The 12,981-nt window shown below is 41.9% G+C and overlaps 1 protein-coding gene across 2 annotated transcripts in view; it reads left to right on the top strand.

Moving 5' to 3' along the window:
• Positions 1 to 12,981, top strand: part of NECTIN2 (nectin cell adhesion molecule 2) — a 73,985-nt gene that overhangs the window by 15,164 nt on the left and 45,840 nt on the right. For both annotated transcript variants that reach the window (XM_088450905.1, XM_088450904.1), the window contains exons 2-5: positions 10,656 to 10,988; positions 11,184 to 11,474; positions 11,625 to 11,742; positions 12,518 to 12,669. In XM_088450905.1, coding sequence (XP_088307031.1) covers positions 10,656 to 10,988; positions 11,184 to 11,474; positions 11,625 to 11,742; positions 12,518 to 12,669 — 894 coding nt within the window. The remainder of the gene's footprint in view (positions 1 to 10,655; positions 10,989 to 11,183; positions 11,475 to 11,624; positions 11,743 to 12,517; positions 12,670 to 12,981) is intronic.

The following is a 12,981-nucleotide window of genomic DNA, read 5'->3' as shown; positions in this document are numbered from 1 at the left end:
GCACTCTGAACCTTCACTTGCGACTCAGAGCTCCTCCTGCTTTGTAAGGTTTTTGTTATAGCTTGTAACACTTGTTTAAAATGCCTGCTGATATGTTATTATAGATAGGGGTCTCTTTGTTTGATTAAATGTATTGATTTACCTTATTACGAAAGCTGGCCATACACTTTGCGCTAGTTCAGCAGCATGGATGAGGAATGGAGCGACAGCCGATAATCGGAGCTACTCCATACACTGCAAGAGGTATGAAGGCGATCTCCATTATCTGGCGTCGGCTGAACGGCGGGTAAGAGCATCAGACAGGTTTACGATCCTTTTTTTCAGCTGTTATCAGACTGTGAATGTTTGTCATTCAGGTCCAGAACAGTTGTTTCATTGGCTGATCTGAACGATTATTGTTCAGTGTATGGTCACCAATGCGGCCTCAACAGGGTTTTAAATTGCCCTATCATTGATATACAGATTCCTATTTATAAAGCTATAATTACCATGTAGAAATCTGCAGGCTTCTATGTATAAGGCCAGGTACATGCTAAAGCGATATCGGCACGATATGTAGTTTTGAGGCAAATTAGAACAACATATCGTGCGGATCGGACAGTATGTCCGCTTAATTGCACGCTCGTATACGACATCTGGTTGGCCGTGCTGCACGGTCAATCAGAAGATATCGTGAGCCAAGGGGGTCACATCATGTAGTGTGTAAGGACGACCAGGCAATATGTCGTTCCGATTTGGCCTCTGAAGATGCGCAGCGGAATATGCTGCGCTATATAAGAAACTGATAATAAATAAAGATGTCACTTCTTAAAGATGGTTGTTCTAGTGTGTACAGGAGCAATGATAAATCGTATACGATCAAATGACATGCTAAATCGTATCATTGCTTGAAGGATTGCAGTGTGTACTCTCGATATCGTTTGTTCTGGGATGAAGGGAAATTGGAACGATCATCACGTCGTTTTGGCATCGTTCTGATGTGTACCTAAATTTTCAGGAAACGATAAACGATCAGATTTATAAATAATCCAGGGAGTTTTACTTATGCAAATCATTCTTCATGTTTACTGAAGGTCGCTGCAAGGCAGCTCTCTGATTCATAACAGAGAAAAATAACTTTGCTAAGACAGACTAAACTATCTTGTTTTGCCATGGAAATATTCAAAATTCTATTTAGTTGTTATTTTTTATTTTATTTCCTTAAAGAATGTAGTGATAGCATGGTCTACACCGCAGTCTGTAGATATTTGATGTGTATTATAGGCACCGCTTGGTGTATTCTGTGTACAAATGTGTACACATACATCTATCCTGCGTGCGCTACGAGTCTCGTTACGCAACGCGTGAGCGTCAAGCTTCTCTTCTTGCATTTTTCCCCTGAAAATGCATCTTATTTGGCAAATTAATGCAAATCGGGCACACAAGCAGCTTCTGCTGATTACAATTATATGCGGCATGCCTTTAATCTGTGTGTGGCTGTATCTGCATGCTGAACGCTACGTTACAGCGGCAGTGATGCGTTTTAAGGGAAAAAGTAGTAGTTACCGAGTCCGCCTACGGCATATAGTGACTAGAACGACTGTTTAACAGGCAAGGAGGCTAGATGTACTGTATGTGGACACATCTGTATATCTGTAACTATGCTGTAGGAATTTTCGTGCCTCCTGATACTGCTGGCTTTTGTGTAGTCTATTCTGCTCATTCCAAGGTTCACCTACACAGTGATTTGTGGCCTGTTTATGTTGTAACTTTATCTCCTGCCTGCCTGCCACATAAGGATTTCAAAGACATTGATATAAACCAGATGTTGGCTGTAGAACCAGGCTGGGCCAGCTAAAGGTTAGCAGTTTTAAAAGTTCTTTAGAAATTTCATCCACATTTCAAGGCCCAAAATGTATATTCGTGTTCATTTTATTTCCTTCTTTTAACTTTGGTAGCATGAAAAATTGATTTGCAATATTGTAGCATTTCTAATGACTGCGTCATTTATGGTTTGTCACGGAAGCAGCCATGCGTAGCTCAGCTGAGGTATCTGGCTTCTGACACACAAGGGGTCCGGAGATATTCAGGTCTACCATCCCCAGATGTAATAAGGGTGTGTCTTTCTAGGCCATAATGCCAGTTATTTTATTGGTCAGTACTCTGAATTAATCAATTAATTAATATTCAGTTGATGGCTACCAAAGACTGTGACGGGAAACTACTATTCCTGCAGTAAAAATGAGAATAATCGCAGAGAAAGCCAGGATTGAAACATCATCTTTCGGGTATCCTTCATAAAAATGTCTCTTCATAGTAGTAGAGATATAAGGTATGTATTATGCTCAGGCACAGTCCCTGCTGCACCCAGGGCCGGCACTGGGCTGGAGCTCACTCTGGAGTTCCACCTCCCACAGTGGGTGACGCCTCTCCCAATTCTCCATGACCACGCTCCTTGTGCCACTTTTTTGGCGTGCGCAAAGTGAGATTCGAGAGGCTGTTGTAGAGGGCTTTTAAAGATCAGTGTATTGCGATAATGCCTTCACAGGCGTAAACCACCACTTTGTACACAGAATACACCAAGCGGTGCCTATAACACACATCAAATATCTACAGACTGCGGTGTAGACCATGCTATCACTACATTCTTTAAGGAAATAAAATAAAAAATAACAACTAAATAGAATTTTGAATATTTCCATGGCAAAACAAGATAGTTTAGTCTGTCTTAGCAAAGTTATTTTTCTCTGTTATGAATCAGAGAGCTGCCTTGCAGCGACCTTCAGTAAACATGAAGAATGATTTGCATAAGTAAAACTCCCTGGATTATTTATAAATCTGATCGTTTTCTGAAAATTTAGGCCGGGTACACATCAGAACGATGCCAAAACGACGTGATGATCGTTCCAATTTCCCTTCATCCCAGAACAAACGATATCGAGAGTACACACTGCAATCCTTCAAGCAATGATACGATTTAGCACGTTGTTTGATCGTATACGATTTATCATTGCTCCTGTACACACTAGAACAACCATCTTTAAGAAGTGACATCTTTATTTATTATCAGTTTCTTATATAGCGCAGCATATTCCGCTGCACATCTTCAGAGGCCAAATCGGAACGCTATTCGTATTTGGTACATAGGGGTCAGACCTCGGTCCCCATGGTAACTGCGGTCTGCAGCGGTAGTTAACCTTTTGTAGATTTCTGTGAAATCTGTATTAGCTGTTGCTACTTAGCGGAATACATAAAATCATGTAGAAACTGTAGCTTATGCATAATTTTATGGAACAACTGCTTGATACACAAGCCCCCTAACAGAGAATTCTGGATTTTTTTCCTCTGTTTACCTCCAGCTAAGTATGGAGAAATGTTAATTACCCCCTTTTCTGTTGAAGGGGGCTATCACTGCTTGATAAGTAGACCCCACAGTCTCTGTAAGTAATTGCTTTCAGAGACTACTCCATAAAATGTCTGGAATGCTGGACTGCACATGGAGACTCTTTGAAGGATGACTCTGTTTAGTCCTACAGGCTTGGGGTTTCTGCAGATGAATTGGCTGCAGTCAGTGCACTACTGTTGAAGACTTGTATGTAGTGCAGAGATGTAAAGTGCATGGATACATAAGTTGGTTTATATTCTTTACCCTGCATAATACTAGGTCTGCAATTATTGCTAGAGGTTAAATGCACCCCTAGCCTTGACACTTGTTAAGCTGAAATTATTCCAATGCTATTGTAAAATGAACATCCATGCCCAAGGTAGTGTGTCTGAGTATCATCCAGATGCTCTTTTCACACTACGAAGCCCCCCTCCTCCGCCCTCGTCTGGCTGAACCTGTTCTGATGAGCATTATAGTCCATCATCCCTTTGGATCAATGCAATTTGAATCTTCGGAATGTTGGGCCTGACCGTTTATCATTAGGAACATTGAATAGAAAGGTAGCCTAAAGAGGAAACTATCCCAGATGAAGTGCCTCTTCCTGGCTGCAATTATTTGAAAGCATTAGCTGATTTTCCACACTCATAAGTGGAGTCGCCCCTCCCCCACTTTCTCTGCAGTGGGCTATGTTGACGTGCCAGGCTGCGTTAAATACTTCAGTTCTATTCAACATGCAGATCTGTCCCCTGAGGTGGTACATTAACATGTCTGCTAGCTAGCTCGTGTTGCTTGGTAATTGGCGTATGTAAACGTGTACTCTCATGCCGGATTTTTAGTGAGTGTACAGATGTGTTCATCAGATCATGATTACAGGACGATAAAATACTAGTTGCTCCATAAAGAGCTACTGTTAACATTTGAAAATGGAGAAGTAGAACAAGTCGTCTCAGAAGCTCCCGTCTTTGTCATCTGTCATCCTCTTGGAAAGCTCGTTCTACACAGGAGGAAAATAATGTGGTTTGTAATATAGAGTTGCTCCCCTATCTGAGTAATGCTGTGTTGAAAAATGTATTGCTTGGTGAAGTCATGCAAGCATTCTATTACTGTTTAGATCATTTAGGAGCAGTTAAAGGGCAATATTTAATGTTCTGCCGGCAGAAAAAAATAACGAAGTGATGATATATGAAACCTTGACTACAGGTAGTTGCAAAAAGGTGCGACGATGCATAGCAACCGGATATTTATGGTATACAGTTTGAGTCTCCCATATCCAAAATGCTTGGGACCCGGGGTATTTTGGATATCAGAATATTCCGTTGTTTGGAATATTTGCATACTATAATGAGAGATCTTGGGAATATGACCCAAATCTAAACAAAGAATGCATTTATGTGTTATATACACCTTATAAACAGAGAATAATTTGTGCCTTAGATAAGTGGACATTGAACCATCAAAAAGCAAAAGTTTCATGATCTCAGTCATGTTAAAAAATATTCCGTATTTGGATATGGGAGACTCAACCTGTACTAGAAAAATCCGAGCTCCAAATAGTCACTAACAGGCCGATATAGCAATACGTGATGATAATGATTACTCTCTATCAATGCTTTTCAAAAAAAAAAGCCCGGGTATGGGCTTTCAGTTCCCCTAAGTGAATGAGAACAAATTATTAAATACAATTGTTTAAGAAAATAAAATATTGATATCAACTTAGAAAAAAATGCTTTTTTGAAAATCCTGAGATGGTGATAACGGAACAAGGATTGCGGCAGTACTTGGCGAAACCCACTTTCATAGTAACCCCTGTAGGTTACATTAATTGTTTTCATTATTTATTTGCCATTACCTGTACGTCCGTTCATTTTTCATAAACCTCCTTTGATATTGTTTTTTCCACTTGGGAAGAGAAGAGTTTCTCCGTAGATTTAGTTTCGGTCCATAATTGCTGAACATATATAGAATATCACTTTTACATAGGGCGTCACTTTTAGTGCTGCATGCATTTCCTAGGGCAGTAATAGTTTGGCTTGTGCAATGAAGCCTCCTGCTTTCCAGCCTGCCTGATTAACAACAGTCAGCATTAGACAGCTACATTTAATGCAGGATACTGCGAGAGGATCGGGGGGAAGAGAAGGGGCGGAACAAGGTTCTAGACATTATCATTAAGTGTCTAAATTAAGTTCAAATGCTTAACAATTAAATGTTATTTAAACTCCCACGTTAAAATGAAACTTCCTGTTGGGTTATTTTAAAACTTGAAATCCTGACTCCCCTACAAGGGCATTTCAGGGATGGAAAATATGTTACTATATGAATAATGTCACACTAAATACATGGCACCAATAGTTTAAATTCCTGGTAAATAAACACTGCCCGCTAATTGGATTTACAATAGGGAAATTGTATTGGTCTTGGAAACTTCTGTTTTTTTGAAGCTGATATTTATGTTCTTTGTGTACTGTGGCAGTTTATGCAGTTTGTGATGTGTCTTCATTTAAGTGGTTTGTTTGTTTGTTTCTCTTTTATAATTGAATTATGTTTTTTATTTTTTTCTTGTCGCAAACCAATGTACAGTATTACTAATCAGTGTAAAGTACCTGTGAATGTGTATTTTTTATTTTTAGTAAGATGAAACTGAAAATAAATGATGACATACAGGTTTTAGCATTTCTTTTAACTAGAAATCCCTTATCCGAGAAGGATAAAAAGTAATCCGTTGCTGCTTGTTATGCAGGCAACATGATTACCAAGTGTTTCTTCCTGAAGCTACTAAGAGGAGCTCTGCTAAACAATGTAATGTGGATGGAGTAGAGTAGGGGAATGACCGGTTGTTGACCTCGCTCCGCTAGGAGATTACAGATTTTTGTCACTGATAGAATAGAGGGTGTTTACACGTCGCTGAGTAAAACTGGGTACACACACTGACCGATATATTGGCCTATCAATTGATTGGCTAATATATCTGGTGCCCATTGGCCAGTGTGTACCAGCGATATGTCTGTGAACTACGTAATTCGCAGACATATTGCATCGGCTTTACTGCACAGACGATGGACAGATATATCGGTCCATCGTCAACTGTTTACGGGCGATCAGCCAATCACCCGTACACATGCAGCGGCAGCTCCAGGGAAGTCCGCCCCCCGACCAGCGGGACCCGGGGCTGCCTGGTAGATGATGATGGTTCAGTGTATATGAACGACCATCATCTACAGATATATCTGCAGATCACTCAATCTGCAAATATATCTGCTAGGTGTGTACCCACCTAGCTCAATCCAGAATAGCCGGAGAATGGAATAGTGTTTTACGCTATTTTGGTAGGCACAGGATACAAGCAGATGCAGGCAATGTAAGGCAAGATGTTTATTGCTCAAAACGTCTTTATAAAGAGGAGTCCCTTGCTAAAGGTGCTTAGGACAATCTTCCCTGATGTTCAGGGGATATACACTTAGGGCTCGCAGACGACCCTTTTTATCCAATTCTAACTAGAGATTCTGTTTCGGCTCAGATCTTCCTGCCAAGTTCGGATCTCAAAACACGGCAAGACATCATCTTTCACGGAGGTCTGTATAGAGAGGTCCGAAAAAGATGATTTTTTTTTGCCTTGTTCTGAGATCCGAGCTTGGCAAAAGATCCAAACAGTTCATCTCTAATTTTAACAAACAATACCACATCAGGTAAAGGGGCCCATACATCAGAGCCGCAATTCGTCGATCTGCGGACATCGTTGATCAGTTGATCCATCGACAGATTGGAGAAATTCCTCAGATTAAAAATCTCAGACTTGACGATCCTGATCATTATTTGGTCTGGATCAGGAAATCATGGAAACGTGATTACGGAGTGTTTCTTCCTGAAGTTACAAAGAGGAGCTCTGCTAAACCATGCAATGTGGACTGAGTAGAGTGGGGGAGTGTTTCTTTCCAAATGGAGTCCATGTGAAAAGCTCTCTTGCTAGAGAATCCATTGCAGAGTCGGGAGAGAATATCGATAGGATTATAATATCTGTGCAGGGTGATAAAAAAGAAAAAAAAATCCATTGTTGAACAAAAATATATCTGAAATGTTAACAAAAAATTAGCTCTAAAAGCCATTCTAAAACTAACTTCTATATACAGTGTGTATTATGAACTATTCAATGAATTAATGGAATAAATATTTGAAATTTGTGTAGTATATAAACTAAAAACCTATCATGCTATGTTATTATAAAAAGATAAATGTTAAAATACTTAAAAGATTGTAAAATATATTTCAAAAACATTCTAGATATAATAACTGCACATATGCTGCGATCACTTTTGATCTATGTAGAACTGTCCATGCAACATATCGCGAGCCATGGAATAATTCCACCGACTAGGAACCATTAACTCAAAACTGATCTCTGCAGTGATCGTTCTGTGCTGACTTGCAGTTGGTTTCGAGCTGCTGTCTCTGGTTGCGCCGGCTGCGCTCTTTAGCCGGCGTGTGTTATTTGTGGTCTCTCTAGTGGCCTTTGATCATTCATTAGGATACAGTACTTTGAGCCTAACGGGATGCAATTGGGAAGCCGGCTGACGTAAGCTTCCCGACTGCATTATCCCGGCGAGGGTTAAATGACAGGCATCTAAATCTAGACGCCTGTAATTTTTCCGATGCTAGGTGACCAGCGTCCGGCATCCCAATTGAAGGGATGCCGGGCGCCGCCAGCAGACAGCCACGAGGGGGGGGGGGGGAGGGTTAGGTTTAGGGCTCCCGGGGGGGACTTAGGCACTCCCCCCTGGAGGATAAGGATTAGGCTAGGCGGAGAGAGGGTTAGGGTTAGGCACCTAAATCCCCCAGGGGGGGGTGCCTAACCCTACGTCCCCCCCGGGGGATTTAGGCTTAGGCAGCAGAGAAGGGGGGAGGTTAGGCACTTAGAGGGGGGATTAGGGTTAGGCACAGGAGGGGGAGGTTAGGGTTAGGCACCCCTAAGGTAGGGTTAGGGGGGGTTAGATTAGTAGATACTTACATTAGGACGATCGGGAGTTCCAGTGCTGTCGGGCTTCCGCTGCCGGGCTCTGCTGTTTTGTTAGGCTGCCGCTGCCAGGATTCAAGCTCCCGGCCATGCGGCCGCCAGGATATCATACCGATTCCATTCTAACAGATGTTTATGTAAGTGGAGCATCACCAATTCATCCACCAGGCTGTGTTCTGCTGTATGGTTCTGATCTGTACATGAATAGTGCAGCCCAATATCATATAGTTTTATCTTTTTGTGGGAAATGGTGAATATCATATATATATATATATATATATATATATATATATATATATATAAGTTTCTATGGTCTGACGCCTCCTTAATCCCATTGAAAATCTGTGGAATGACTTAAAATTGCTGTTCACATGACGTAGCTAACGCAGTAAAGTGAAGAAGTTGGGTGAAACTTCCAGATGTTGAAAGCTGGTAGAGAATAATACAGATCAACTATCAACTGTATTTTTATTTGTAAAGAATAAAGCTGGGTTCACACTGAAGTGATGGCCATTAGTTTCCGAGGAATGAATACCCTTGAACGGGGATTGCCCGTCCACACTTAATGAACGATGGAACAATCACTGTTTCGTCCTTAACTCACTACAGGTTGCTAGCGATATCGCTAGGTTTGATGTGCAGCACTTCAAACCTAGCGACTGCGGGAGTGCGCAATCGTCTGTACACACTGAGCGATGTAGGCGTTTTTCTTGTTACAAAATGGCAAATCGGCCCGACATCGCTCCAGTGGGTACCCAGCTTAAGGATAAAACTTTTGGGGTTTTGTTGTTTGTTTCCCATTGTATAAAATTTTGCAGATGGGTGTTAAGAATCCCAGAATAAATCAATTGTAATAAATCTGTCCAAAAAAAAAAAAATTCACGCAAACCATATCACTAAGATGAATACTTTTATAGCCACTGTATGTGTTACTGCATTTTTATAGCATGTTCATTCATTATATTCCTCACAAGTGCATTGATATTGGTCATTCAGGAAAAAAAAAATGATCTGGGTTGCTCTGCACATCGGCGCTAATAGGTGTAGTGTAAAATGTATCTTTTATTAGCTTGTATGCCAGTTTTGGCTAGTATTAGCCGAAGCTTATCGGGTGTTGGTGGTGGAAACAGAAAATTCACCTGGCCCCCTATGATCTCATTCCCCGCCATGCTTTTTGTTGATGTATGGCCGCTTTAGTATCTGGGTGCTGTCCTCTGATTTACTTTAACTGTTCTTGTTTTGTAAGCTGTTGATGTACAAGGGATTGAGGAAACCCACATCTGCCATGGACATAAGACAGAAAAGAGCAATCCTTTCCAGTTGCTTCAGGGTGTTTCCTTCTTTCCGGTGTTAATGTGGATGATTTGACAGCGAGCTTTCCATTATTAGTGATAGGATTTGCCTATGTACTAGGCAACAACTCAGAACCTTTTGGCGGATTCTGTGTCCTCCACCCCCACATAACTGCCTAGAAAACATACAGAAACAGTAAGGCTCACTACCGTCTTGAAATTCCAATTAGCCATTTAAGTTGCTTAAATCCCCTTTTTACCATTTTATTGATACATTCTGGGACTATGGTTACAATTTCCATACACTGTCACTCTAGAACAGGGATGGGGAACCTCAGGCCCAGGGGCCGTATAAGGCCCACGGCATCATTTGGTCTGGCCCTTTAGAGCTTTTTTCTGCTCACCTCATCTGGCTAGCAGGGTGCCTAGAATGGCACCATGCAGCCGGAATCTATGCAGCAGTGCTGCCTGTAGTGTCCTTAGGATGCTTCAGACAGTCACACCGCTGCCCTTACAGCTCCCCGGAGTATCCTCAGGATGCTCCGGGCATTGCTGTAATCAATATCAGTGTGATATCTCACGGAGGGGGCGTGGCCTACACCATGCCTGCAAATAATATTCTATATATCAAAATGGCCCTCGGCAGAAAAAAGGTTCCCCACCCCTGCTCTAGAACAATCAAACTTGCCTCAGGTGTGCAGCAATTATTTGGGCCAAGTATCAAGCTGTTCTTTCTATAGAATTCTACTCAATACCTTTACTGTACCTTGGCTCTCCCATAAGAAGTCCACATTTTTTGTTACGTTGTATGCTGTGTGGACCTCACAGTTCCAGTATGTAACAAACCTATCAATGAGCTAGTACTCACAGAATACAGTACACGAGCAATGCCTATCTATAGTCTACCTTTTTATTAGTTTAATCTGCAATACATGCCTCACTATTCTTTTTCTTTGTTACCTTGTACTATATTCACTCTGTTCTACTCTCTCAGTCCTGCAGGCCCAACAGGTCTACGTCAGAGACAAGTTGACCGGTATCATTGGTCAGGAGGTAATTTTGCCATGCACGATCACCAACCAAGACCCCAACGTGCACGTGAGCCAAATAATGTGGGTGAAGGACGGCGTCAATGTGGTGGCTTACAGTCCTCTCCTTGGCAGCTACCCGAGCGACGCAGCCCGCTTCCAGCTGCTGGAGCCCTCAAAGACCAACGCAACACTCCAGATTCTGAATGCCCGTGCCACCGATGAAGGAGAATATGTGTGTGAGGTAACCACCTTTCCACATGGTAACCGCAAGGCCGCCACCACGCTGACCGTCAAAGGTAAGAAATCCCAAAGCAATGAAGCTAGCTGACGGCTGCTTTTTTTTAATATTCCGATATTTTATTTATTTTGTTTTGTTTTCAGATATGGGTTGCTATATGTAACGTTATTAAATTATATGCTATCTGACCACAATAAATTAGTTTCCTAGTGCACAAAATTCTGTAGATGTATATATCCTTATCTCTTTACAGCGGTGCCGCAAAACTCTGCAGAGGCCAGTCCTGGAGTAGTGGCTGGTGACCAGGAACAGGTTGTAGCTACATGCAAGTCGGCCAATGGAAGGCCTCTGCCTCGGATCACATGGCAGACGAGTCTTGCTGGCAATGTGAGCAATACCATAACTAATAACAGCGATGGAACATCCACTGTCTTCAGCCAGTATTTGATTACGCCAACATGGACAGCTGATGGGATGCCGATCAAATGTATCATCGACTATGAGTCAACTGAGACACCCGTTCCTTTGAAACTGTCTGTGCAGTGTAAGTACCATTTATGTTCTAATACTACTACTTCTGTCAGTGATGCAGTCCTTTTTAGTATTCTCTCCACCTATACTTTAGCATAGCTGGTAAAAAAAACCAAAAACATCTGTTTCCAAATGCCTAAATTGTGACGCCTGACTCTTGTAGACACCCCTATGGCTACCGTTGAAGGATTTGATGGCAACTGGCACTTAAATCGCAATGGTGTTCATTTGACTTGTAACGGCCGAGGAAACCCCCCTCCCACATCATATAGCTGGAAAACGTGAGTAGAAATGGTGATAGTGTACGTATGTTGTTGAAGATAGAGCACACCTGTGACCAAACGCTGGTAAATAGGCTAGCCTAGAGTTTTCATTTGCTCTATGAGGCTCATGCATATAGGTGTCGGACGCATAGGGTGGAGTTAGGGGTATATGTACTAGTGGTCGGTATTGTCTGCAGTTTCCAACACGCGGCATACGGATTTACTATCCTGTGGTTTGGAGACTGAAAACTTAAACCACTTGTGGATTTTTGAAAACATTTAAATAATATTGTAAATCCGGATGTTAAACACCCAGTTTTACCCTTTGCAAACTGTAACTTAGTGTAAGTACTGGTGGCACTACAAGTACCAGAATGCACATGGTGGCTGCATGTAGCGCACGGCAAGTGTAGCCCTGATCCCGAATGATGTCCTTGATCCTAACTCTCTAAATAGTAGCTCCCCGACTAGAAGTTCTATAATACTATAAATGTTCATATTACTATTAGCCCCATTCATAAAAGTATAAATAGCACCATTCAAAATTCCCAGCAGTAATAGCCCAGCCCATTTATGTGGCTATAACCAGAACCATGAAATTCCACCCATTTTATTCAACATTAGACTTTGCCAATGCATCTGTAAACCTTGTGAGTTTTCATGGTTAGACATAAACCATTACAGTCTAGGGGTCTTATGGTATAAATCCAGACCCTGCTTGATCCAATGATCCTTATGTAGTATTGTGACACAAGAGATTAGAAACCATTCTCTGTATGCTCTCTCCCCACAGTGTGGACGGATCTCCGCTCCCTACCTCTGTCCGGGCAAAGGACAATATTCTATATGTGGACGAAGTGGACGAGCGCGTCAACCGGTCGTTTCTATGTGTAGTCACCAATGCTCTCGGGAGTAGAGAATTCCGTCAGGACGTAATTGTGATCGGTAAGTAATGATGTGTTGATGAGTTTTACATTGTGGTTGGAATGCTGTGGCTGTGTGACCGAACCATTGTCATGATAGTATGCCTTGATTCCATCCTGCTTGACACAAAGGATATAGCTTTCTTTCCTCCTAAACTTCACTGTAACCAATACTTCACTAATTTTTAGACCTTCCCTTCCTGTGTGTATTGGTAATGTGACTACACAATTCACGTCTTCATGGCCCTGCTTCCTGCATCACAAGATGGTAGTTTGCACCATCAGGGAGCGGAGCCATATTGACAACCCTATGCAGAGAATCGCACACTCAATG

The sequence above is a fragment of the Taudactylus pleione genome, unplaced genomic scaffold, assembly GCF_031769625.1.
Source record: "Taudactylus pleione unplaced genomic scaffold, aTauple2 ptg000535l, whole genome shotgun sequence".
Lineage (NCBI taxonomy): Eukaryota > Metazoa > Chordata > Amphibia > Anura > Myobatrachidae > Taudactylus > Taudactylus pleione.
This window is presented reverse-complemented; position numbering and strand designations above follow the sequence as displayed.